We start from the raw sequence: 25,858 nt of genomic DNA, 5'->3' as shown, positions 1-25,858 counted from the left end.
CATGTGTCTGGATAGGCCGGCTGAAACAGAAAAGTTTTCAAGAAGCATCTAAAACAGTACGGGGAAGGCGTACTCTCTGTGTGTCTATCTATTTGAATCTAAATTATTTGAATCCAGTTTATTTATTTGTACCCTTTGTACATGGTGGTTCACAGTATAACACGATTTACAATAAAACAAGGAAATATGAGTATATAAAATCGAATTTCCTCCCTGGATATTTATTGTTTACAGTTTTTGTGTGTGCACACAAATCACAGCACAATAAATTCCATTCTCTCCCCTTCTCTTGCTTATAAAATATACGTCCCATCTATGGATGGTCCCAGTTCTATCCCGTTGCTAAAGCGATGGCAAGAGCCCCCACCTCCTTTCTCAGCCATTCTTCCCTATTCTGATTGGCTAGCAGCTCTCCTCCAGCAGGGCCAATCCCAGGTGCACACACAAGGTCCCCATGGCAACCTGTCAACACAGATCATCTTTCTCACAGCAGCGTGTTTTGTGGCACTTACCTCCTCGACTTTAAGGCTAGCGAAGTGGCCCACTTCAAAGTAATCCAAAATGTTCAACCTAAGGACTAGTATGAGTGGCAGACAATACAGCCCTGGGGTGCTGATTGGCAACTGGAACGAAGATGTGTGTCTGGAAGAGGTAATTAAAAGCTCCCCCCCCACTTGACTTCTTTCGTTTACTTTGTGTCTTTATTCCATTTTCTGTTCAGTTCTTTCTATATGTACTTGGAAACAAACTCCACTGTGTCCAGTGAGATTACTCTCAGTTAAGTGCGCATTGGCTAATTTCTGATATATGATACATGGTTAGTGCTTTTTTTCCTAAAAAAATAAAAATATGTTTAGGGATACTCTCATTTTCCTACTCATATTGAAAGACTGGCCCTCAAGGAGGCCAAACTTAGATTCAGATAGGAGTATGCATACCCCTGTGCCTCCCCCCCCCGAAAAAAGCACTGTACATGAGGAAATGTGTTTTGTCAATAAATTTTGTAGCATAAGTTATTGATATCAATTACTATGGATGTTTTAAGGAAAATCCCCTTAAATCTATGGATAAATTTTTGTACTTTTATTCTTTATATTTTATGGACTTTAATTATGGCAAATAATTAGGTAAATGCTTTGTCCAAAACAAAGGATATTTCTTTTCCTGTATTTGGGATATTACGAAAAAGTGCTTCTTACTGATGCCAACTGACCCAGCTTTTTTCTGATTCTGCTTCCTTTTCTACACCCCTTTCTGGATTTTGTAATCGGCTTTGTGTTTTTCAAACTCTATTTGTGACCCCTGGCTCAATTTTGGGAGTCTGCCTTAGTTTTGCACACCTCTTAATGGTGAAATTTAGCAGACTTTTATTGCTGTTGTTTTTTATTTGCATTTGGCACGGTTTGCGGTGGCTGAAGGTTGCGCTATTCAGACCGAGCCGCGATGAGACAACGGATAATAATAATAATAATAATAATAATAATAATAATAATAATAATTTATTTATACCTCGCCCATCTGGCTGAGTTTCCCCAGCCACTCTGGGCGGCTCCCAATCAAGTGTTAAAAACAGTACAGCATTAAATATTAAAAACTTCCCTGAACAGGGCTGCCTTCAGATGTCTTTTAAAGATAGGATAGCTACTTATTTCCTTCACATCTGAAGGGAGGGTGTTCCACAGGGTGGGCGCCACTACCGAGAAGTCCCTCTGTCTGGTTCCCTGTAACCTCACTTCTCGCAATGAGGGACCCACCAGAAGGCCCTCAGCGCTGGATCTCAGTGTCTGGGCTGAACGATGGGGGTGGAGACGCTCCTTAGGGTATAAAGGACGTTATACATGCACATGCAGGTATACATGCACGTTAAAATGCCAAGCTCACATTAAAAAAATTCTTTCCCAAAACAGGAACTCCTGAAAGACTTCTTATGTAAAAGAGAAAGAGGGGAGCTTCTAATCCAGAAATCAAAAAAACTGAAAGAGAACCTTTACAAGAAGGTATGTGATCACCCACTGCATTTCTACATTTCTACCAGCACTTGCTTAGCTTTAGAAAAAGTGCAATAATATGTGACTTTAACCTATGCCTGTACAGAAAACTTGTGATATTATGAACTGCTGTTGTTTTCCTTAATCTTGAATAACTGATTCACATATTACTATGCATATCAGATCTCTGGATGAATCAAGATGGGAAGGAATGGCAAATACTGTTGATGGGGAGTGGGGAGGCAGAACAAGAGTGGAATAAGAGTCAAAATAAGAATTTCCTCTGCCGTGTGCAGAGTTTCCTCAGGGTTGAACTAGATGACCCTTGAGGTCCTTTCAACTCTACAATTCTGTGAGACAAATCAAGGTAGAAAGTGTTACCTGAAGGTAGAGTTTGGCATCCACTAGTCCAGAGGCATATTCAGGTTGAGGTGACAAGCACCCTTACTCAGATTCCCCCCCTTCACTGCCATTCTCATCACGCTCCATAATGAAGTGTTGGAAGGCAACTATCTGTGACTGAGAGCGTATTCTACTCTTGAACTTGGTCCATCTAGCTCCATATTGCCTACACTGACTGGCAGCTACTCTCCAGGATTTCAGACAGGATTCTCCCCCAGGCCTACCTGGAGATGCTGGGGATTGAACCTGGGACCTTCTGCATGCATAGCAGATGCTCTGCCGCTAAGCTAGCGTATCCATCCCTCCCCTTCTGTACTGATTTAGCCCATAAGACAATAGGCCCTAATGGGAACTGGTTTTGAACCAAGTCAAAAACCATTGATCAGTCCAATTGAACATCCTGTCTTCCCCAACCTGATGCCTTCCCGATGTTGGGTGTTGAGACCCCGAGACCACCCCCTCGTTGATGAATAAGACACAAGGACACAGATATTAATGTTATTGGGCAAATTTAGGCCACAACTTTATTGGTTACAGAATGTGAGCGGTATTGGCTTAGGCATTGGAATTGACCCGACTATATGGGTTAAACCACAGAGCCTAGGACTTGCCAATCAGGAGGTCGGCGGTTCGAATCCCCGCGATGGGGTGAGCTCCCGTTGCTCAGTCCCAGCTCCTGCCAACCTAGCAGTTCGAAAGCAAGTAGATAAATAGGTACCGCTTTGGTGGGAAGGTAAACGGCGTTTCCATGCGCTGCTCTGGTTCGCCAGAAGCGGCTTAGTCATGCTGGCCACATGACCTGGAAGCTGTACGCCGGCTCCCTCGGCCAATAAAGTGAGATGAGCACTGCAACCCCAGAGTCGGCACGACTGGACCTAATGGTCAGGAGTCCCTTTACCTTTACCTTTACTATATCTGACTCCTGCCCGTCATGCAGGGAGTCCAGTAAGGGTCAACTACCAATAGGGGAGCCCCGTCGATGCAAACCAACTTGCACTCCCCCTGGGTTCCCGACGGGGTCGTGGCATGGCCCTAGCCCAGCCCCGGACTTTGGACAAGATCCACACCCCCGGATTCTTTTAACGGAATACCCTTAAGCTTGGAGCGGCAGGTGATGGCCACACCTCACCTCCCCCATCGTAAGATCAACCAATGCCTAACCGCCAAACCTTACAAAGTTGTGACGATTGCTACGAGGTAGGCGAAAACCAAATGGCCCATGCCAATTTGCCAAGTGGAAAACTTCCTACCAGGCACCTCAATGGCGATTGAGGAAGTGAGCCAAGAGGAAGCTCTCCGGCTCGCACCTCAGTTTAAATAGGGCTTGGCCACGCCCCCCAGCCAGCAGATTGGCTGGCAGGCGAATGACATGGCTTTGAACCTCCGGGGGATGTGGGACTTCATCCCCTGCCCACAGGGGGGAGTGGGTGGCCACGTGGTCCACTACAACTCCTCCCCACTGGGAAGTGGAGTGGATTTTTGGACGACAACTGCCATCATACCAGATCTTTAGCCTTGCTGGCTCTGGCTGATGGGAGCTGATTTGGAGCTGCAGCTCCAAATATCTACAGGGCACCAGGTTGGGAAATGCTAGTACAGTGGTACCTCGGGTTACATATGCTTCAGATTACATACGCTTCAGGTTACAGACTCCGCTAACTCAGAAATAGTACCTCGGGTTAAGAACTTTGCTTCAGGATGAGAACAGAAATCGTGCTCCGGGGGCGTGGTGGCAGCGGGAGGCTCCATTAGCTAAAGTGTTGCTTCAGGTTAAGAACAGTTTCAGGTTAAGAACGGACCACCGGAACGAATTAAGTACTTAACCCGAGGTACCACTGTATATACCAATGGGCAGCTCCTTGGGGTTTCAGGCAGGGCTCCTTTTTAAGGATTACCTGTAAAATGCCAGAGACTCAACTTGGAATCTGCAAGAGAAGGATGTGCCATATCACAGGCCAACAGATCATTTCCCTGACTTGAGGCTGCTTTTGCCAGATGAGCAGTTTCAGCTTCAAGGTTGTGTTTGTAAGGATGCGTGGGAAGCCCATCTTTTCCAGTGCAGCAAGCAAATAATAATAATAATGCCCCACCCATCTGGCTTGATCATAAAAAATGATCTTTGGAGACAACCAAAGTGAAAATCCAAATCATGCTATAATCATCTGAGATCCCACACCTTCTTCTTCTTCTTTTTTTAAAAAAGGAGCAGCTCTCTATTTCAACAGATGGATTTATTCACTTTGGAGATACGGTTATGCTGGTGAGCCCAGATAACAACAATTCACCTGACAAGGAACCTACCATGAGTGGGAATCTATCTCTGGCTGTTAATCCCAAGGAAACAGACATACTCTCAGAGAATGAACTGACAGCACCCTGTGATATGAGCGCAATCAGCAGCGTGACCCCAATTGGCCGGAATGCATTCCGGATTTTAAGGTGGGAGACTGGTTAAATCATTTTGTAACTTCCTAGAATTGTATCTTTCTTTCTTTTTCATTCTTTCTTTCCTTCTTTCTCCCTCCTTATTTAATACGCCAAGACTAGTTCTGCTGTTAGCAGGCAAGTCGCCTGCTGCATGTTTTCCTTTGCATCCATATTGCCAAGGTGGCGCTGCGGTCTAAACCACTGAGCCCCTTGGACTTGCTGATCAGAAGGTCGGTGGTACGAATCCCTGTGATGGAGTGAGCTCCCATTGCTCTGTCCCAGCTCCTGCCAACCTAGCAGTTCGAAAGCAAGCCTGTGCAAGTAGATAAATAGATACCCCTGTGGCAGGAAGGTAAACGGCGTTTCCGTGCGCTTTGGCTTCTGTCATGGTGTCCCACTGCACCAGAAGTGGTTTAGTTGTGCTGGCCACATGACCCAGAAAGCTACCTGTGGACAAACACCGGCTCCCTCGTCCTGAAAGCGAGATGAGCGCCACAACCCCATAGTCGCCTTTGACAGGACTTAACAGTCCAGGGGTCCTTTAGCTTTTTTTTTTACCCTATATTGCCAAGGTGCCTACTTCAGTTGTGTGCACCTTGTAAAGATCCCACCTTGCTTTGCACAAACCCAGAATCCTTCAGGAGAACCTTGCTTTGGGCTCAGGACCTGGGATCAATTTGAATCTGCCGCACACCCCTCGTAAACGATCTGTAACATGTTTTCTGTTGAAATAATGACCTTTGTCTGTTTATTAAAGCATTGAAGGTGAATGCATGGGAGAGCCACTTAGATTTGGGCAGAATTTTGGTCTTGGAGCATCTGGAGGGTTTCCAGAGAAGATGGTAAGTGAATATATGAAACAGAACGGCCCATACTATGTTAATGACTATAATGTTATGTTACCATAAACCTATGCAGGATTAAGGATGCAACAGCTATTTGCTAACTGTTCACCATGTTTCCAAACTTTTCATGTTAGTGACACTTTTTAGAAATGCATCATTTTGCGACATGGTGATTGAGTTTCACTAGTAAATCAGAGGTTAAACTAACCCTTTATAAGAGATAAGGACACATATCATGCAGCACACCTACACACTACAGCCGACACACCAACAAGTTGCGACACACAGTTTGGAAAGCTCTGTGATTATGATGATCACCTACTTCATAATTTTAACCTGCTTCTCCTTTGAAGAGCTCACACCAACATACTTGGGACCCTGAACCAGTCTCCCATGCAGGATCTCACTAAGCTTGGACCCCTTACCTGAACAATGGTTGATCCTGCACTAGGATTTATTTATTTTTTAAGCCCTGATGATGCATTTCTTTTCTCCACTCAAAGCTGATTTCCCACACAGCACTTAATATTGTTCTGCATTATTCAGTAATGTGTTTCTAGGTGGCCAATTTGCTTCCACGATGCTCTGGTTCTTAACTCTTCGTTCTTTTGTATTTTATTGCGGTGAATTGCATATATGTGGAAGTTCTTGTAGCCAAAAGGTGGACCCAAAATCTTCTAAATAGTAAACAAGTATTGAAAATTCAGAAGTAAGTCCAGTTGAGCAAAGACTCCTTCCAACGTTAGTTAAAAGCTCCCTCTTTGTGTTGCTAGTGTGTGAAAACAGTCACGATCCAAGGATGCCCAGGAACGCATCTCCAGATGGTGGAGATGTCAGGTGCCATCTTGGCACCTTGGGCATCTTCACTTGGTTGCAAGCGGCCGATAGCCAGGTGCAAAATGTGCCTGACACCTGGCCAATTTTGAACGCCATCCACTTCTATCCAACATAGATGAAAACCTGCTCCTTGATCTCAGGAACCATTGCACAAAACTTGGCTATGATATCTTAAGAGGTCATCATCAGGCCAGATGCTCAACGTTGCCTTTGCTTTCTGTGTGGCTTTGATCAATGTAACTTCCGGTAGTATTTCTGCTTTTGGCAAGCGCTGGGATTTGCAGCTCTCTGTCCACCCTCTCCCTCATTTCCTGAAGTTTTGCAAATGCAAAGTCCTTCACACCCAACCATTCATGCCAGACTAGTCCATAGAGCAAACTTAAGAACACAACATGTGATTACAGTATGATGTAAGCGCAATACTGGACCCAGATTCGTAACCGCGCTAATATTTGTTTTGCTTGTTCTTTGGCCTCTGTCAATCTACAACAATGTTTATCCAATTCGCAGACAAATCATTCCCACATGTTTCCATTTCCAGCTATTTATTGCGAGTGACCACAGAAGTTTTCGGAACATGACAAAGAAATCCTCCCTCCAGCCTGTGTTCTTGACCGATGAGCTTACCTACTTGTGTTCTTGGCAAGCTACCTATCTGGACCCACAGTTACGCATGGAATACGAAGGGTTCCCAGTTCCCGTAAGAAATGACTCTGAGCTTCTTAAGAGTACCTTGCCTTTCAGACTGGTCTCTCATGTTCTCCAACCCTCCTTTCCTAAACCAGCTCCACACATGCTCCTGTGCTCTAGGAGCCTTTAGCTGCCTCCCGTGACTCTTACCTCTTTGGCTTCTGCTATGCCAGCCTATAGGGACACGGGTGGCGCTGTGGTCTAAACCGCAGAACCTAGGGCTTGCTGATCGGAAGGTTGGCGGTTCGAATCCCCGCGATGGGGTGAGCTCCCATTGCTTTGTCCCAGCTCCTGCCCACCTAGCAGTTCAAAAGCACGTCAAAGTGCAAGTACATAAATAGGTACCGTTCCGGCGGGAAGGTAAACGGCGTTTCCATGCGCTGTTCTGGTTCACCAGAAGCAGCTTAGTCATGCTGGCCACATGACCTGGAAGCTGTCTGCGGACAAACGCCGGCTTCCTCGGCCTATAGAGCGAGATGAACACGCAACCCCAGAGTCGTCTGCGACTGAACCTAATGGTCAGGGGTACCTTTACCTTTATGCCAGCCCATATTGTGGGAACGGCTTTGCATCCTTTACCCATCAAGCCATCTTCAGACGCATCCTTACCATACATTTGAAGCACATGGCTTCCCCCCAAAAAGAATCATTGAAACTGTAGTTTGTTAAGAACGGTGGAAATTGTTGCTCTGTGAAAGGGTGCTGGGAATAGCTCTCTAAGTGGTTAAACTATAATTCCCAGCTAGGGGCACTATCTAAGGAGGCCAAGGGGCTGAGAGCGCCCCCCAAGTTTTCAAGGAGGGGCCTGGGCCCCCTCAATATTCCATGGCCTGCAGAGGGCTTCACTGGGCCTACCCGTGGCTGCAGTGGGCCTCATGTCTTCCTCCAGCTGTGTGACATCACATATGCATATTATGTGTGTGACATCACACACGTGTGCTGAGCACCCCCCAAAATTGGTGAGAACCTGGCATCTGTGTTCCCAGCATTCCTTGGGGGAACCCTCACTGTTAAAATGCTTTAAATCGACGGTGTGGGCGGCTTTTCGTCACTTTCCAGCTTTTCTGCACCGTTTGAACAATAATTCTTCCTTGCCACACCTTTCTCTGCTTTGCTTCTGATTCCCAAGGAAATTTTAATCAAATTCATGCGTAAACAGTAGAATTTAAGCCCGCCCTTCCTTAAAGTATTTCTCATTCTCTCTCTCCTCGCCCCCATTTCTAGGCAAATACAAAGATCCTCATTGTTCACAGTCATACAAATCAGGCCTTGGCAGTTCCTCGGATCTTCTGGATAAGGTGAGCAACTTTTGTAGAAAGGGCACATCTACACTCCACTCCAAATATGCATTGGCTTTACACCAGTTTTGAACCCCCTGGTTAAAACCTTACCCAAACAATCCTGGGGATAAATTCATTTCAGTTCAACATTTAAAGGCGACCCATCAAATCTGCACTTTGTAAAACAACATGTGAACCAAGACACAGCCACCTTTCAAAATTCACACTTATCTGAATTTTGCAATGCCACTCTGCAACCAAACAATGCTTACAAGAATGCAGATATCACGGGGAGCCGCTTGCAGAAAGAAAGTGTACATTGGCCAGAACTGCCCAATAAAAATGCAATGTCACATCTTCCCCGGGGAATTCTGGGGACAGTGGGAAGTAGTGTAAGACTGTATTTACAAAGGCTGGATTTCCTCATAAGTAGCAACCACCTCCTCCCCCAAAATCAAAATAAATGCCTCCACTTCCCCAAGAAAGAAAATTGGTCCTTGTTTCTTTTGTGTGTGTGGGGGGGGATACTTTGAGTAACTGGGGAAGGAATTTTGGCTGAACCTTATATAAAAAAGTAATGGGAGAACAGGGCCAACATTTGAGGACTGTAACAAGGCAACTGGCTAAAATATTTTAAAACGATCTAATTTTGGGTCCTCTGTTTTTTGTCAGGTTGATGTTGGTTAAATGTTTAGTTGGGGTTGGTGGTTATTTTAATTTGTAACTGTAAACTGTTTATTATTGCTGTTACTATTATTGCTATTGTTGCAGTTGCTATTGGTTTCTGTTGATTTATTGGTTTGTTTGTTGCTCGTATAGGATATTTTGTTATTTCTTAATGTTTGATGCTTTGTTGTGTTTTTATATATGCGGTAAGCTGCCCTGATTGGCTGGAGAAACCCAGCAAGATGGGCGGGATACAAATTAAAATAATATTATTTATTATTATAAACATAAGTCAACACCACAAAGTGAGCTTCCTGCCCCCACTTCAAATGCAAAGTGTGTGGTGGTTTGTGTTTTCTTTTCTTTTTTTTTAGTATAAATCATTTAAATATACGTCTGACTCTCCCTTTATCACATACATAGCACAATGGGACAACAACCTATCCCCCTCCACCCCATAGCATATGACCCAACCTGACCCAACAACTTATCCCCAACACACATACAAACAAGCCACACTGCAATTAACTGAAAAATTTAAAATTGTGTGTGTGAGTGGTTGGCCAACATTCAGGCTGAGGCTACGGAATGCTTAGCCGTTATTGTTGAATTTCTACTCTCTTCTTTTGAAGGACATACTTTGGAAAGGAATTTGAGGTAAACTGCCACACATACCTGGATACACACAGAGCTGAAGAAGACAAGAATTACTGGGTCGTAGTTACTGGGAATCCGAGTGACAAATCAACCACGATGTTTGATAGGCCGAAGCCTCCGTCGGACGCAGACAGAGTGCAAAACAGTGAAATCCCCAAAGTAATATGCCCCTGCTAAAGCCCATGCTTTAAAAAGGAAATACAAAAATGTCCTTTTTTGTGCTCACGTAAACAGAAAGAGAGAGAGAGATCTGAAGATGTAAACTGGCAGCAGAGCACGAAGGATGCTTTGCTATTTCTTCATTCGAGCTGAACAGATAGGTAAGGATGTATTCAAATAGCAATGGAAATATAACATTATTCTATCCTGTAAAAAATAAATAAAAAATCCAGAATACAATATCAGTACAACAAACTTAGAATCGCCTTAGTTTTTTACGTACCTTGGCCAACATTGTGTCCTTTCCTATCCTGGTCACTAGGTGGCAGCATCTTTTAAAAAGAAAGCCAGACATAAAGAAAACTCTCTCCCACCTCTCGTTTAGGGATCTAAAGGTGGAACTACACCAGTGTGGGACACCTGGTGTCCTTCAGATGTTGCTGGACTACAATTCCCATCATCCCTGAGCATCATCAGCATCATCATTTTGTTTGTATACCACTTTTCCATAGTTCAAACCAGTGTTTTTCAACCTTGGGTCTCCAGCATTTTTTCGGACTACAATTCCCACCATCTGTGACCACTGGTCTTGCTAGCTAGGAATGATGGGAGTTGTAGTCCAAAAACAGCTCAAGACCTGAGGTTGGGCAACACTGGTTTAAAGTGGCTTACAACATGAAATGAATTATATAATTACAAACATAAACAAATGTAGCCATGAACAATAAATAAAACACAGCAAAAAGCCCACAGCCAAATCAAACGATTTGCACATAAATCATAAGAAGATCTAAAGGTGCAAAAATAATAACAGCAACCAAGCCCTCAAACAACCCCGCAACCTAAGCATCTGTTCAGCAGCCTCTGCTGTTGTAGTTGGAGTCAGTCAAGCTCTGTGAATTCAGCTTTCTCGATTGAAGTGCAGAGTGTTTGAGGACTGGGACATTCACAGGGAAACCAAAATGCTTGTTTACAAAGCTATTGCACTACCAACCTTACTATATGCTTGTGAAACATGGACCACTTATAAACGCCATCTCCAACTCCTTGAAAGATTCCATCAACGGTGTCTGCAAAAAGAATTACACATCAATTGGGAAGACAGGCGAACTAATTCCAGTGTACTGGAAGAAGCAAAGATCACCAGTGTTGAAGCAATGCTTCTTCAACATCAACTTTGTTGGACTGGTCATGTTGTGCGGATGCCTGATTATTGTCTTCCAAAGCAACTACTCTATTCTGAACTTAAAAATGGAAAGCGTAATTCTGGTGGTCAACAAAAGAGGTTTAAAGACTCTCTCAAGTCAAATGTTTAAAAATGTAGTATAAACACTGACAATTGAGAAACACTGGCCTGCGAGCGCTCCAATCGGAGAACAGCCTTTACCAAAGGTGTCATGGTCTTTGAAGACGCTCAAACTCGGGACGAAAGGGAGAAACGTGCTAAGAGGAAGGCACGCTTGGCAAACCCTCACCGTGATCAACTCCCACCCAGAAACTTATGTCCCCCTTGTGGAAGGGCGTGTGGATCCAGAATTGGCCTACACAGTCACGGACTCACTGTTAAGAACGTGTTCATCAAAGACATTCTTACTCAACTACGAGTGATCACCAAAGAAGAAGAAGAAGACCTTTACTCCTGAGGAATCCTTGTCCATAGTCAAGCACCTCTGTGGATAGGTCAGGTTTAAGGTGCCACTTTTCCCACAGGCTTGGGACCTGTTCAGCCTTGATGTCAGAGGCTGGAGCCACCCTGGCAGCAGACCACCCCATCTCAGTCTCATTGCAGAACTCCAGCTCCTTGATCCCAGATGGAGCCTGACCCAAGGCTTGGCGTAAGGCAGGGTAATAAAATCATAGATTTGGAAGGGACCCTGTGGATCATCTGGTGAAACCCCCTGCAATGCAGGAATATGCAGCTATCCCTTACGGGGATCAAACCTGGGATCTTGGTGTTAACAGCACCACACTCTAGCCAACAGAACTATCCTGGTGGCTCCTCGTGGTCCTCCTCTGATGAGGACTCCCCCAGTTGACCATGTGTAGGGATGGAGGAGGCATCTGCAGAAGTCAGATTCCAAAGCCAACTCCTCTGATTCGATTAGGGAAGGTCACGACCCAGATCAGAGTATGAGTTCCCTTTGGTCCTCTTTAGAATCTGGAATCCTGTAGATTCTATTACAGGGTTGGACAGAGTTATTGCTGCAGCCATCAGATCCCCTCATAAGCGCATATATGCTTGTACAGTGGTACCTCGGGTTACATACGCTTCAGGCTACAGACTCAGCTAACCCAGAAATAGTGCTTCAGGTTAAGAACTTTGCTTCAGGATGAGAACAGAAATCGTGCTCCGGCGGCACGGCAGCAGGAGGAGGACCCATTAGCTAAAGTGATGCTTCAGGTTAAGAACAGTTTCAGGTTAAGTATGGACCTCTGGAACGAATTAAGTACTTAACCCGAGGTACCATGTATGTATTTCTATCCTAAGTTTTTCTGAACAGAGTTCAAAGGATTTCTTGTAAAATTCACATGGAAATGAGACAGGACAGACTTAGCCCCATCCCCATAAAGAACTGGAACGGACAAGACATTGATGGATCTGTCCATTCCTAAAAACGAGTAGCAAGGTTCCTTGCACCAGGAAAGTGCACCTCAAACAAGACCATAGCTCTCCCCAGCAACCCCCTAGACTTTCTAAGCCATTTTGCCAGCTCTAGGAGTCTACGGTATGTGATGCATTAGCAGTCAGGAACCTGGAATGCATTTGTTTTCCAGCTATGCTGCTGCAGGATAATTTATGCAGAGGAGTTCCTGGTATATGTTTGCATACAAACTGGTTGGGGCTTGCCTTCTGACTTATGTCAAGCCCAGTCACACGTGGAATATCGGAGCGAAGCTAAGCGGTCAGACCACCCAGAACAGGAATCTATGACTGTTATCTGGCTTTCAGCAGGGCTAGCAGTCCAGTCAACTCTAGCTGAGAGACCCCCTTGGGCAGAAACTATTCTCTTCTGTTCTTAAGCATAACATGGTGTGACACGATGCCTAAGGCAGCACCCAGCATGAAACCAGAGTATTTTCCCCAAAACACTTCCATGCATCCTTTGGATGAATTGCTGAACAAAATTCTGCTGCTGTGAGTCAAGGGAAGACAACGTTGGACCAGATGGACAAACAGGTTGCAGATTGATGTGGTATCACTGCACACCATCCCTGGCATCTGAAATGTGCTACTTACTCAGGGTAGACCTGTTGACGTGAATGAATCCACGTTGGACATTTCCAGAAACTACAGTGGGTCTGTACAGTGGGCTTGTGAGTAGGACTGGCACTGGTAAAAAACCCACAGACTGCAGATGGCGGGGGGGGGGGAATGTTCCTGGACTTTTCATTCCTAAAAGGGGGAGGATCACATGACAGAATCCTCTCTCATCACTAGATACAAGTGTATAACCCCAATGCACACAAATATCCATTTACTAGTCTAACTTTCTTCCTTGATGGTTTGCTTTAAAACGCCTGAGTGATTCTCCCTGTCACTCCATGGGGAGGCATTCAGCTGTATGGAACCAGTACAGTCCAATAACAGTTTTGCTATTTCATCTTTTGTTTGTGTGAACTAAGCCACAAGTGTGGGGGTGGGTGGGTGGGGGGCTTAGATTTTAGCCGCACTTCAAAAGGAGCATGCAAACACATTCATTTTTTCTGAGCATCATCGCAGCAGCTGAGATCCCTCCAGCCCCTCCAATAAAATATTTGAGGGGGCCAGCCCTCCCCAAGTTGATGGTCATTGCCATTCAAATGGTGTGTGTGCACTGTGTCTTGTGATCAATTATGCGGTGTGTGTGTGTGTTACCTGGCTCCCCCAATATTTTATTCAAGTTCGCACCCCCGCTGTGTGTGGAGCCCCCAGAAGAACACTTGTGCTTCTCAAAAGAGAAATCGACACCTCTGTACATTTTGTGTTTCCTTCTTTTAAAAGCAGTCCCATCAGCCCCCTCCCTCGACCGACTTGTGAGTTCAGAGAGCCAAATCTCTTGTTGCCTGAATTCATTTTAAAAAGGCTATTACGGGCAGTGGCGGAATTTTGTCTCCAGGTGTCACTGGAAGAGCGAAAGGCTCTTTCTCATGCTTTGCATAAACACAGTAAAAGAAAGACTGCCCCCCCCCCGCTTTGTGCCTGCTTTCTATGAAATTAAATTAGAAGGAGACGGGGACTTGCCATTTGCACTGTATACTAGCGTGTGCACAAACGTCGTCAAACTTCCCCTGCAAGCAATTATTTCCCCCCCTGAACAAAGCACTCATTCATCACACATGCACACAGACTCTCTCCCCTCACAGCCCCCAGTCCAACTCCAGCAGGGCAAAGTTGATTTATGCCACACATTAGGCCTCTTACACAACCCTACTGTAAGCTGTTTAGTTTCAAGAGCTACACATTATATAAAGACCTCGAGCCAGACTCAAAGCTCTTTTTGTTCGTAGCATGTGTGGGCCGGACACGAATCAAGGTCTTGTTGCCTTTATTTTGCAATGAAGTAAGGTCCATTGTATGGCCAGGATGCTAATTTAGAAGAAGAGAGGTGATTAAAGGCCATTTCCCCCAAGAAACATAACAATTTAAAAAAAAACCCAGCAAAAACAACACACGCTGTCTCAGCCTAGGCACACTTATGAAATGTCTGACACCTTGGGTACGACCGGGTTTTTCTTTTCCTGAATTGTGAACAGGGGTTGTGTTCCTGCGTGCAACCTTCAGGACATGGATGTGCGGGTGTGATGGGCCTGTAGTTTTCCATCTCATGTGCACAAACAGGATCCCAACTGGCTGGTATGGAGACGCTGAGGTTGGGATAGAGGAGATCTCCACTAAGCAGCGACCAGTCAAGGAATGAGCGGGAGGAGCCAGTCTCACCGAATCAAAAAGGCACCTCGGCTGCATCACTGGCACTCAACTCTTGTTAACGCAAACTTTTAGGGAGCAGAATTCTGGAAATCTGAAGATGGGGGTCGTCGTCTCGCAGGTAAGTGACTTGTTTCCTGTTTGGCTCGGCTTGCAATCATTTTGCCTGCAAAGTTTGGTCAAATGAACCGCTACTTGGCATAGGGACAGCCTGCTTTTAATTTGAATTTAGCAAACGAGAAAGAGGGAGGAAGAGCTAAAGAGAAGGCTTGAAGGGGCAAAGGAGCTCATTCCAACAATGGCATGCTGGCGAATTGTGTTTGCCATGATGAATGTGTTAGTTTTTACACTGTCTCGGGAGACTTGGTGCATTTTGCTAAGGCTACATAGCCACCCTTTTTGGAGTCTCCTAACTTTTCTCTTTTGTGTGTGTATGGGTATGGAGGACGCTTCCAGACTCTTGCTGGGTTGTTTTTTTTTTGTTTGTTTTTTTGGGGGGGTGTTCATCACACACTGGCAAATTCAGGTTGTGCAACTAAAGTGGACTTGGCAGTCTTGCATAAGAAACCTGCCTTCAAACCAAAACCTCAAACCATGTTGTGCTTAAGGAAAGTGACAGGAAAATGCACTGGAAAGGGTGGGAGAAGAATTGCTTGGGGCAACATCATATAACCGCCCCCCCCCACAAAGCACAATGAATGTTCAATAAACAGATACCTGGAAGTGACCAGAGTTTGTTTGCAAATGCCTCTAAAGTAGAGGTCAATGTTAGTTCTCTCAGTTGCTCCTTTTTCCAATCTTAAATCTGGTTTTCTACATTTTCACATCAGTTTTTTTTAAGCACATGAAAATTCATCAAACTCTAAATGTGAATTTCTCCTAATTTCTGTTTGCATGCCGTTTTCCCTAATATACACATTTTTGCAAAGCCATTTCCCCATAATATGATGTAATGTAACATAATATAATAATGTATGCTATTGTCACCAATACAGGCATATTTTTATGCACACTTTATAACCCAAGATATGTTATTTGTTTGTGCACATTACATGGCTCTGCAAAATTTAGAGACCTGTGAATTTCCAAAGATGGCTGTGTTGGTTCATGTAATGATTTGGAAAGTGTGGTACGTTAGCCTCTCAATGTGAACTGAAGCAAATTTTCAGGCTGGAGAGCAAGGTTGCAAGTTCTCACAATCAGGTTGCTGCCCGGACAGCTCAAAATAGCTGGAGTTCCTCCTCCCTAACTTGCTGGACTCTGCCATCTAAGCAGTCTGTCTTGGACCAACTTCAGTGTTAGGTAATTAGCAGCACCTGAAAAGCGATCAGATGAATGGAGCCATATTGAGGGCAACTGCATGTTGGTGGCACCAGGCTTCAAATCTCTGAATGATGCCTCCCAGCAACTCCCTAAAGAGGATGAAAAGCATGGAAGGGACAGGATGGAACCCCATGGGACCCCACAGCACAAATACCAAGGGGCTGAGCAGAAGTTCCCCTAATGTCACTAATGTCCTGGTAGCAGGAGCAGAACTACTATAGTAGTGCCCCCACACCCAAGTTTACAGTGTTGCTCCAGGAAACCATGGTTAATGGTATCAAAAGCCACTGAGAAGAGACCCAACAGGGTTGCATAGGTCACCTCTCTCTTGGTATAGGTCTTTAACCTTGGTGACCTTTCAGTGTCAGAATGAGGTCTAACACCAGGCTGAAATAACCGTAGATAATCTGCTTCCCACAGCCATATCTTCAGCTACTCAGCCATCACTCTGTTCGTCACTTTGCCCAGGAAAGCATCTATGACAGATAGTCATCCAACCGCTGCTTACAAACCTCCAAGAAAGGAGAGTCCACCACCTTCTAAGAGGGACCACTGTCAAACAGCTCTTACCGCCATAAAGTTCTTCCTGGCGTCTAGTTGGAATCTCCTTTCTTATAACTTGAAGCCAAGTTACTGTTTTGGGTCCTTGCCTCCAGAACAGCAGAAAACAAGCCAGCTCCATCATCCATTGTCCTTTAGATATTTGAAGATGGCCATCATAACTCCTCTGAGTCTCCTCTTATCCAGGCTAAACACACTGGGGAGGGTCTTTTAGGAATGGCCGCACCTCCGACTCTTTCAAGGCAGCCAGTATCACACCCTCTTGTAATGACATCTCAACCTTCCTATCCCGAACCCATCCAGTGCATCCCTCCCAGTTAAATCTGATAAGCTAAACACCACCCAAGGACTTTCCCTTTGGATAGATTGCGCCCAACAATAGTGATCATTACAGTGGTACCTCTGGATGTGAATGGGATCCATTCCGGAGCCCCGTTTGCATCCTGAAGCGAACACAACCCGCGTCTGCGCGTGCATGGGTCGCAATTAGCTACATCTGCGCATTCACATGATGTAATTTTGAGCGTCTGTGCATGCGCAAGCGGTAAAACCTGGAAGTAACGTGTTCCGTTACTTCCGGTTTGCTGCGGAGCGTAACCTGAAAACGCTCAACCTGAAGCATATTTAACCCGAGGTATGACTGTATTTGAGACTCATCTGGATATTTCAGTGACTTCCATGGTGGCAGAAGGGAAAGGAGGAAGCTGGGAGCCCCCCTGACATATGCCCCAAAACAGGGGGAGCTGTTTGGCACAAAGAGATAGCAGATGACATCCTGTGCCGTAGGTAAGTGTGAGGCGATGCAAGACAGACGGGCGTCTGAACTTCATCTATCCACTCACAGGCTGTATTTCTAAGTTAACCACTCTAGAAGAAAAAGAAAAATAGTCTTAGGCGTTACTCTGCACGGCTCAGTGGAAACTTCTGCTCAGCTCACAGCAGTGGTTAAAAAAAAAAAGCAAGCAAAACAAAACATTGGGACTGTATTAGAAACCAGACCAGGAAGAATAGGGTACATTATAAGACTAGCCGCATGGTAAGCATTTAGTTTAACGGCGTATATTGAATGCTGGGTATTTTAAGTTTTAAAAACATAGACAGCAAATGTGAGGTAAGGAAAGAGGTGGGGGGTGAATACGCAGTGTGGACCTAGCAGTTTGAGGGTTGTAGTCAATGCTAGTCCTACTCAGAGTAAACCCATTGATGAACAGGACTACCTTACCATTGTTTTCAATGGGTCTACTCTGAGTAGGGCTAGCATTGGATACAACCCCATGACGTGTTTCCAACCAGAGGTCCTACCCCCCACTCCCCAGTAAAACCCCATACAACCCCATATAACTGCAGCAGGAACATTAGAAGCTGTCTTATTCCAAGACAGATCATTGCTCATTTGGCTCAATGTTGTCTTACACTGACCGCCCAGGGTCTCAGGTAAGGGTCTCTTCCATCCCACACATTGCCAAGAATTCAACCTGGAGCCTTCTGCATGCCAAGCAGGTGCCCTAGCTCAGTCACAGAGTATTTGCTCAGTATGCAGAAGGTCCCAGGTTCAATCCCTGCCATTGGCCAGTAGGGCTGGGAGAGAACCCTGGAGAGTCACAACCAGTCAGTGTAGACCAGGCCTGGCCAAACTTGGCCCTCCAGCTGTTTTTGGGACTACAATTCCCATCATCCCTGACCACTGGTCCTGTTAGCTAGGGATGATGGGAGTTGTAGTCCCAAAACAGCTGGAGGGCCAAGTTTGGCCAGGCCTGGTGTAGACTATACTGAGCTAAATGGACCAATGGCTTGACTCAGTATCAGGGCAGTCTCCTGAATTCTACCATTGAACGATGGCCTTTCCCCGTACAATAAAAACAATAGGCAAAAATGCTCTCGAAGACCAGGAGCTTTGGGTCAGCTGCGATAGCTCAGTTGGTTAGAGCATGGTACTGATAATGGAGGAGTAGGAGTTTGGATTTGATATCCTGCTTTATCACTACCTGAAGGAGTCTCAAAGCTGCTAACATTCTCCTTCTTCCCCCACAACAAACACTCTGTGAGGTGAGTGGGGCTGAGAGACTTCAAAGAAGTGTGACTAGCCCAAGGTCACCCAGCAGCTGCATGTGGAGGAGCGGGGAATCAAACCCGGTTCACCAGATTACGCGTCTACTGCTCCTGACCACTGCACCACACTGGCTGGACTAGATGGGGGTTGGACTAGATGATCGTCCAGGTCCCTTCCAACTCTGTAATTCTATGATTCTTTTCTATGATTCTCTGAAGTTTTCATCACATACAGAAGAGGCAACACACTACATTCCTGTTTTATTTGAAAACAGATTGGTCTGTAGTTCTGTTGCATTTATCACCATGGAGTAGCTAAAGAGAGCTACGAACCTAGCACAATTGCTACCCAATTTGCTTGGAAGTGGCTAACTCCCAATAATGGCACATTCCAGGTGGAAATATCATGCTGTGGTTAGTCACTAGCCCACCCCTTTGGACAGCTGCCACCCACCTCCTTAGTTACAAGTGACAGATACATTCTCTCTATAAATAGGGACTGGAACTGCCAGCCTTATGTTGTTTAGTCTCAGCCTAAAGCGAAGCAAATGGGAATCCCATCTGCACAGCAACGGCCTGGAGAGGGTGTGGTTGGAGAGCCTGTGCTTTTATAACCAGCTCCTTCAGTATCTGGAGGATGTCACAAGGTCCTCTTGCTATGCCCAGCTACGAAAGCAGGAGAGGAAAAAGTGAACCAAGACTGAGTTTTATAGAATGAACAAAGTGTGCTTAGTATTCTCTGCAGAGAGGCGAAAGCTGGCCAAGAGATTTAACTGTTTCCTAGGTGAACCAGTTTTATCCAGCAAGCAGGGGCATTCCTGGGTAGGTAAAAGACCCCAGGGAACAAACTCACCATGCAAATTTGCATAGATAGATAGATAGATAGATAAAAAGTAAAGGTAAAGGGACCCCTGACCATTAGGTCCAGTCATGACCGACTCTGGGGTTGCGGCGCTCATCTTACTTTATTGGCCGAGGGAGCCGGTATACAGCTTCCAGGTCATGTGGCCAGCATGACAAAGCCGCTTCTGGCGAACCAGAGCAGTGCATTGAAACGCCGTTTACCTTCCCACCAGAGTGGTACCTATTTATCTACTTGCACTTTGATGTGCTTTTGAACTGCTAGGTTGGCAGGAGCAGGGACTAAGCAATGGGAGCTCACCCCATCGCGGGGATTCGAACCACCATCCTGCTGATCGGCAAGTCCTAGGCTCTGTGGTTTAACCCACAGCGCCACCCGCGTCCCTCTGGATGGATAGATAGATCTAGATAGATAGATAGATAGATAGATAGATCCATATTCAGGCCAACTGCCAGAGGAGAAAAACCAGCAAAGCTCTAGATCCAGCTACCTAGCTAATTTGTATATATAATAAAAACAAGAACAAGAAACAAACCAATACTTGCCCTCCCACAAACACATTTAAAAGGATAGCACAGGGGTCAGCAACCTAAGTCCCATGGGCCACAAGCGGCCCATGGGGGTAATTTTACCAGCCCACAAGCAGCCGCCGAACCGAGTTTCCTGCTCGGCAAGTCCCCACGCGCTGCGCTAAACCAGCACAGTGTGGCGCAGGGATTCGCTTTCACAGTGCCAGAAATTGCGTCTGCGCAGACACCAATGCTGGAAAGTGTGGGCACGCGTACTCACACGCACCCACAATCCAGCCCACGCAGGGGCCTCTGTGGCAGTGAACTGGCCCATGCAAGGTAAGCCTTGCCAACCCCTGGGATAGAGGATGTTAATCAGCCCAAGGTCTGGTTGAAGAGGAGCGTTTTCACCCAGCACCTAAAGATGTATGATGAAGGTGTCAGGCAAGCTTCTCTGGAGAGAGCATTCCACAGATGGGGAGCCACTGCAGAGAAGGCCCCGTTTTCGTGTTGCCACCTTCCTGACCTCTCATGGAGGAGGCACACGAAGAAGGACCTCAGGTGATGGTCACAGGGTCCAGGTCAGTTCATAGGGGGAGAGACGGTCCTTGAGGTATTGTGATCCTAAGTACCTTCCTTGCCGAAGGTCAAAGCGTACATGCTTCTTCTCCCTCAGGAGGTTGTGGACTCTCCTTCCTTGGAGGTTTTAAAGCAGAGGCTGGGCGGCCATCTGTCATGGATGCTTTAGCTAAGATTGCTGCATTGCAGGGGGTTGGACTACATGACCCTTGGGGTCCCTTCCGACTCTACAATTCTATGAAGGATGTGTGCTAGGATACTAGAAGGTTCTTGTCCTGCCCTGCTGCACAGCAAGGCAAGTCCCAAACTGAGTTTAAGGCAAGGCAGCGTTTGGGCACTGCTTTTGTAACACAGCCCTATGAAAGAAGGCTGATCGCTGAAGAATTGATGCTTTTGATCTATGGGGCTGGAGGAGACTCTTGAGAGTCCCATGGACTGCAAGAAGATCAAACGTATCCATTCTAAAGGAAATCAGCCCTGAGTGCTCACTGGAAGGACAAATCCTGAAGCTGAGGCTCCAATACTTTGGCCACCTCATGAGAAGACAAGACTCCCTGGAAAAGACCCTGATGTTGGGAAAGATGGAGGGCACAAGGAGAAGGGGACGCCAGAGGACAAGATGGTGGGACAGTGTTCTCGAAGCTACAAACATGAGTCTGACCAAACTGCGGGAGGCAGTGGGAGACAGGAGTGCCTGGCGTGCTCTGGTCCATGGGGTCACGAAGAGTCGGACACGACTAAACAACTAAACATAACATGAAATTGCTCCAGTAAGAAATGAGCTGAATCTGAGCCCTTATATAATAATAGCAACAGGTGTACCAAAGTCCTGCTTTACTTAGTTACAGATAGGTAGCCGTGTTGGTCTGCCATAGTCAAAACAAAAAAAAATTTTTTTCCCCTTCCAGTAGCACCTTAAAGACCAACTAAGTTAGTTCTTGGTATGAGCTTTCGTGTGCATGCACACTTCTTCAGATACACTGAAACAGAAGTTGCCAACAGTGTCCCAACAGTGTCCCTCAGCTCTCTATATTGGACAAACAGGCCAAACCTTACGCCAAAGAATAAACGGACATAAATCGGACATCAAGAATCACAAGACAGAGAAACCAGTAGGAGAACACTTCAATCTCCCAGGACATTCTATACAAGATCTCAAAGTAGCTGTATTACTACAAAGGAATTTCAGAAATAGACTGGAAAGAGAAGCTGCTGAATTGCAACTCATTACCAAACTTAAAACCATGGAGAGACCTGGTCTGAACAAAGACATTGGATTCTTATCTCATTATACATGACAAAGCCATTTTTCACCTTCTCACCCCTTGCTTTTTCCTGTAAGACCTATTGCAGTCGTTAAGAGTCGTCAACAGGCTCATCACAGCTATCTGCCAACCACCCATTCCCACCACCCTTCTGAGTAATACCCCTCCCCACCTTCTCACTATATAGAAGGATCTGGCAACTTCTGTTTCAGTGTATCTGAAGAAGTGTGCATGCACACGAAAGCTCATACCAAGAACTAACTTAGTTGGTCTTTAAGGTGCTACTGGAAGGAAAAAAAAATTTTTTTTGTTCTGCTTTACCTAAAGAGGTCTAGCCTCCTCCAGTAATCTCCTACTGTGACGGACTGGAGGAACCTCTGAGTCAAAGAAGGGTGAGGCTGGTTCACCACTCACCACACGAAGGAGTCTACCCACTTTGTATGGTACCCAACTCTTACCTTACCTCCTTTCAGTAAGTCTCCACTGTTAGTGGAGGGCTCGTAATTTTGTACAGACTTTGCATGAATGGGCCACCGCGTAATTCTTAATACAAAGATGCAGAAAAGTCACTCACCCTCAGAGGATATATTCCATTATGTTCAGACCCAAGTCACCATTGTACCCTTAACTCCCCCCCCCCATTGTGCAGAACAGCAACTCACACAGAATCACATTGGTGAACCCCTCTGAAGGTGGGCAATTCTTACTCTCTTTTTTTGGTTTAAGAATGATGTGTAGCATGCCTTTCAATCTGGTGTGATATACCTTCAATCAAGGGTGGAGTTGGGGGCTGACGTTTGGGACTCATTCAGCAGAACACACACCCAGAAAATCCAGCAAAATGGCTTACCACAGGCATAGGCAAACTCCGGCCCTCCAGATGTTTTGGGACTACAATTCCCATCATCCCTGACCACTGGTCCTGTTAGCTAGGGATGGTGGGAATTGTAGTCCCAAACATCTGGAGGACCAGAGTTTGCCTATGCCTGGCTTACCACATTTTGAAGTAAATGAAGCAATAACATTACCATCTAATGAGCCCCCGACCAGGCTGATAAAACTGTTAAATCTAGAGGTGGGGCTGTGTAAGACCATTTTATCTAAGAGTACCATCCCTTTATTATTATTATTATTATTATTATTATTATTATTATTATTATTATTATTATTTCAGAAAAAGGTGTGCCTTGACTATGAGAATCTTAGCCCCTATATATAATTTCAATTGGTTACACTGTGGATAGGGATCCTGTGGCTCTCCAGATATTTCTGGGGCTGGGATCAGACTTCCCCCCACCAGCCAGCATGGCCAGTAGTTGGAGCTGATGGGATCTGGAGTCCAGCCATATCTGGAGGCTCACCGACCCCCCCCCCCCGACCCCATATGTTTGCTTGAGGGATGGCCTGATGCAAAGTACAGGTTCTCAACCTCGGTTTTCCATCTGTAAAATGGGATTAACCGTGACCTCATCACACAGGGTCACTGTGAAAACTCCCACCATACAAGGCTGTAATGCCATAATGTTTGCTGCAGCCTGTGACAGGCCAGTTGTAGCTGGTGGAGGTGGCAGCTGAGGCTGGGGTGGGATGGGGAGAGAAAGACAGCGCGTTGCAGGTGAAGGGCTCATGGGACATTTGTCACTCACAAAAGCCTCCATCTGGAAATACTCAAAAGGTAAGAGCCCTTGCTAGAGGAGGAACTGAAAGCGCATGATTTAAAACAGCTGAATAAACTCTTAAGCCAGCAAAGGGGGAGTGTGTGTGTGTCTGTGAGAGAGAGAGGGGGGGGGGGAGGAAAGGAACCAACAACCAAGGATATTGGTGGCTCCAAAATCTTTGTGTTATTGCCACATTATTCTTGCAAAGATCTCAGTCCACCCCTCCCTCTGAGCCCTGCTGATCACTACATGGTTTTCATCCTCCACACACACACACACACCATGCCTTCAACACAAGCATCTATGAAAGCCGTTTTTCACCAAGGCTGAAATGAACGAAGTACATTGGGTCTCCTCACTCCCCCCTTCTTCTTTGGGGAAAAAATAGTAATAAATGAATCGTTTCATTTCAACTTTGGGCAACGGGTTTTTAGGTGTTACATTTGAAATGAACCATGCAATTACATAGGAGCAGCCAGTTAACCAATGAGGGGAAGGACATGGATTCAGGAAGATTATCTAAACAGTTGAACACATTTTCCATGTGTGTGTCAAAAAAGCTTGGGATGTTTGGGCTGTGCTGCCCCCCCTCACCGCCTCTCCTGTTGTAGAAGGGAGTCGGTAAATGTCCAGAACGAAAGACTCAGGTTTTCGATTTCTGTTTGTGGTACAGGAAACTGGCGACGACAAATCTTGGTGGCCGATTCAGTGAAATAACATCTCCTTTACCCACACGGCCAGCTCCATCTTGAACAAGCCGGGCAGGAGATTGGAAGCTTAGCTGGCTATCCAGCCAGCCTAAAGAGGCAAATCAAAATATATTTTGCTGCTGAAGGAAGTTTTAAACTGAAATGTTACTTCGTGTGCCCTGGACTTACACCAAGGTATCTGAAAACTTTTATGGATTTACAGACTGGTTTTTAGCAACAGAACACAACTTTTAACCACTGCAGAAAGTTATTGTGTTGTGTATTTCACCTTGATCAAGCCACGGCAATGAAATGCAAAGGATGGATCTGATCTCTTGATAATGGTGAGTGATTATTTTTAACCAAGTTGTTTAAGTTTCCTATATGATGTTGTAAAGGCTGGGGCCACATAACATTTGCTTGAGAGTAAGTATAATAGAATCCAGAGGGCGGTACTTCTAGATGGCTATGTTCAGAGAGGTTTAACAGGCGCCCACAAACCTTCTGGTCATCAAAATGAAAGGTCTTCATTCAAGAGGCATAGTGATATATAAACCCACAACAGCAAATTCCAGAATTTAAATATGCAAGCTGAAATAAAAACAAAAACAAAAGCATTCAGCTGAATAAGGGAATACTTGAGATTGTAGCACTGGACAGCACCATCAATTGCCCCCAATGTCCACAAACATCACAAAGTCAGAGACACTGTGGGAAAATTAGATGGGTGAGTAGATTCAGTCAGTAGTCACTGCTTGAAAATAAAGCAAGGGAGGGCCAGGGCATGAGTACTGGTGCCCGGGCAGGTACCCAGGGATGTCAGTTGTTGACAATGGGCTTGGATGGAACCATCTAAGGTGAGGCAGGTGGTGACAAGGGAAAGGGCTTTCTTGGTGGTGGGACCCTGCATGCGGAATGCTCTCCCCTGGGAGAGCAGCCTTCTCTGCTGTCTTTTATCTGTTTTATCTGAGCCGATTTACGCTGTTTTTATGTGCCTCTTAGGAAAATGGAAGCCGTCATTGTCCCCTATGTATATCATTGTGTCATTTGTATGAAAATGCTATTGTCACATCGCAAGGATTCTTTAAAACGAACAGATTAAAGTAAATAAGCCGGTGCAAGAAGCATTTATAAGTTTATTCACATCTTCGTTCACTCATATTTACTTATATATTCATTTATTTATATATTCATCTTAAGCTTCTCTGAAAATATTGTTTCTGAATCTTAAAAATGAAAAGCATATAGATAAATGGTTGTGCAAATCAGATTGGAACTTCAGTGCTGGGGAAAAGGGAATGAAGACCTTCTCCTATGTCGTTTGCCCATCAAAAACTGTTTTGGTTTCCCCTGCAACCTGCTCCCCAGAGGTGCTGTTTTCTCTGTGAGAGAAAACATAGCAGGGACATCTCTCCTTGGAGCTAGATTTGAATACCTGCTTAAGCTGGTATATGCAGCCCTGTCTTCCCAAATGTAAACCTGCTGGGTTACATAAGGGCTTTATGC

At 45.4% G+C, this 25,858-nt stretch overlaps 2 protein-coding genes across 7 annotated transcripts in view; both read left to right on the top strand.

The window, feature by feature from the left end:
* The first annotated feature begins 469 nt into the window (after positions 1–469).
* On the top strand, positions 470–10,206 carry CFAP161 (cilia and flagella associated protein 161). The gene is made up of 7 exons (XM_083587006.1): positions 470–651; positions 1,908–1,997; positions 4,594–4,829; positions 5,575–5,659; positions 7,041–7,199; positions 8,414–8,487; positions 9,768–10,206. The coding sequence occupies exons 1-7, from the start codon at positions 562–564 to the stop codon at positions 9,967–9,969; spliced, it is 936 nt and encodes a 311-aa protein (XP_083443132.1). The 5' UTR covers positions 470–561; the 3' UTR covers positions 9,970–10,206.
* Positions 10,207–14,649: 4,443 nt separating this feature from the next.
* IL16 (interleukin 16) overlaps positions 14,650–25,858 on the top strand; it is a 68,204-nt gene continuing 56,995 nt past the window's right edge. For 3 of the 6 annotated variants that reach the window (XM_083586221.1, XM_083586219.1, XM_083586222.1), the window contains exons 1-2: positions 14,846–14,978; positions 24,337–24,696. The gene's annotated coding sequence lies outside the window, so the exon portion shown is untranslated. Of the gene's footprint in view, positions 14,979–24,336; positions 24,697–24,937; positions 25,080–25,858 lie in introns of those variants that run through there. The other 3 variants (XM_083586215.1, XM_083586216.1, XM_083586223.1) reach the window with 3 other exon arrangements.

Source organism: Podarcis filfolensis (genome assembly GCF_964270895.1).
Source record: "Podarcis filfolensis genome assembly, chromosome: 14".
Taxonomy (NCBI): Eukaryota; Metazoa; Chordata; class Lepidosauria; order Squamata; family Lacertidae; genus Podarcis; species Podarcis filfolensis.
This window is presented reverse-complemented; position numbering and strand designations above follow the sequence as displayed.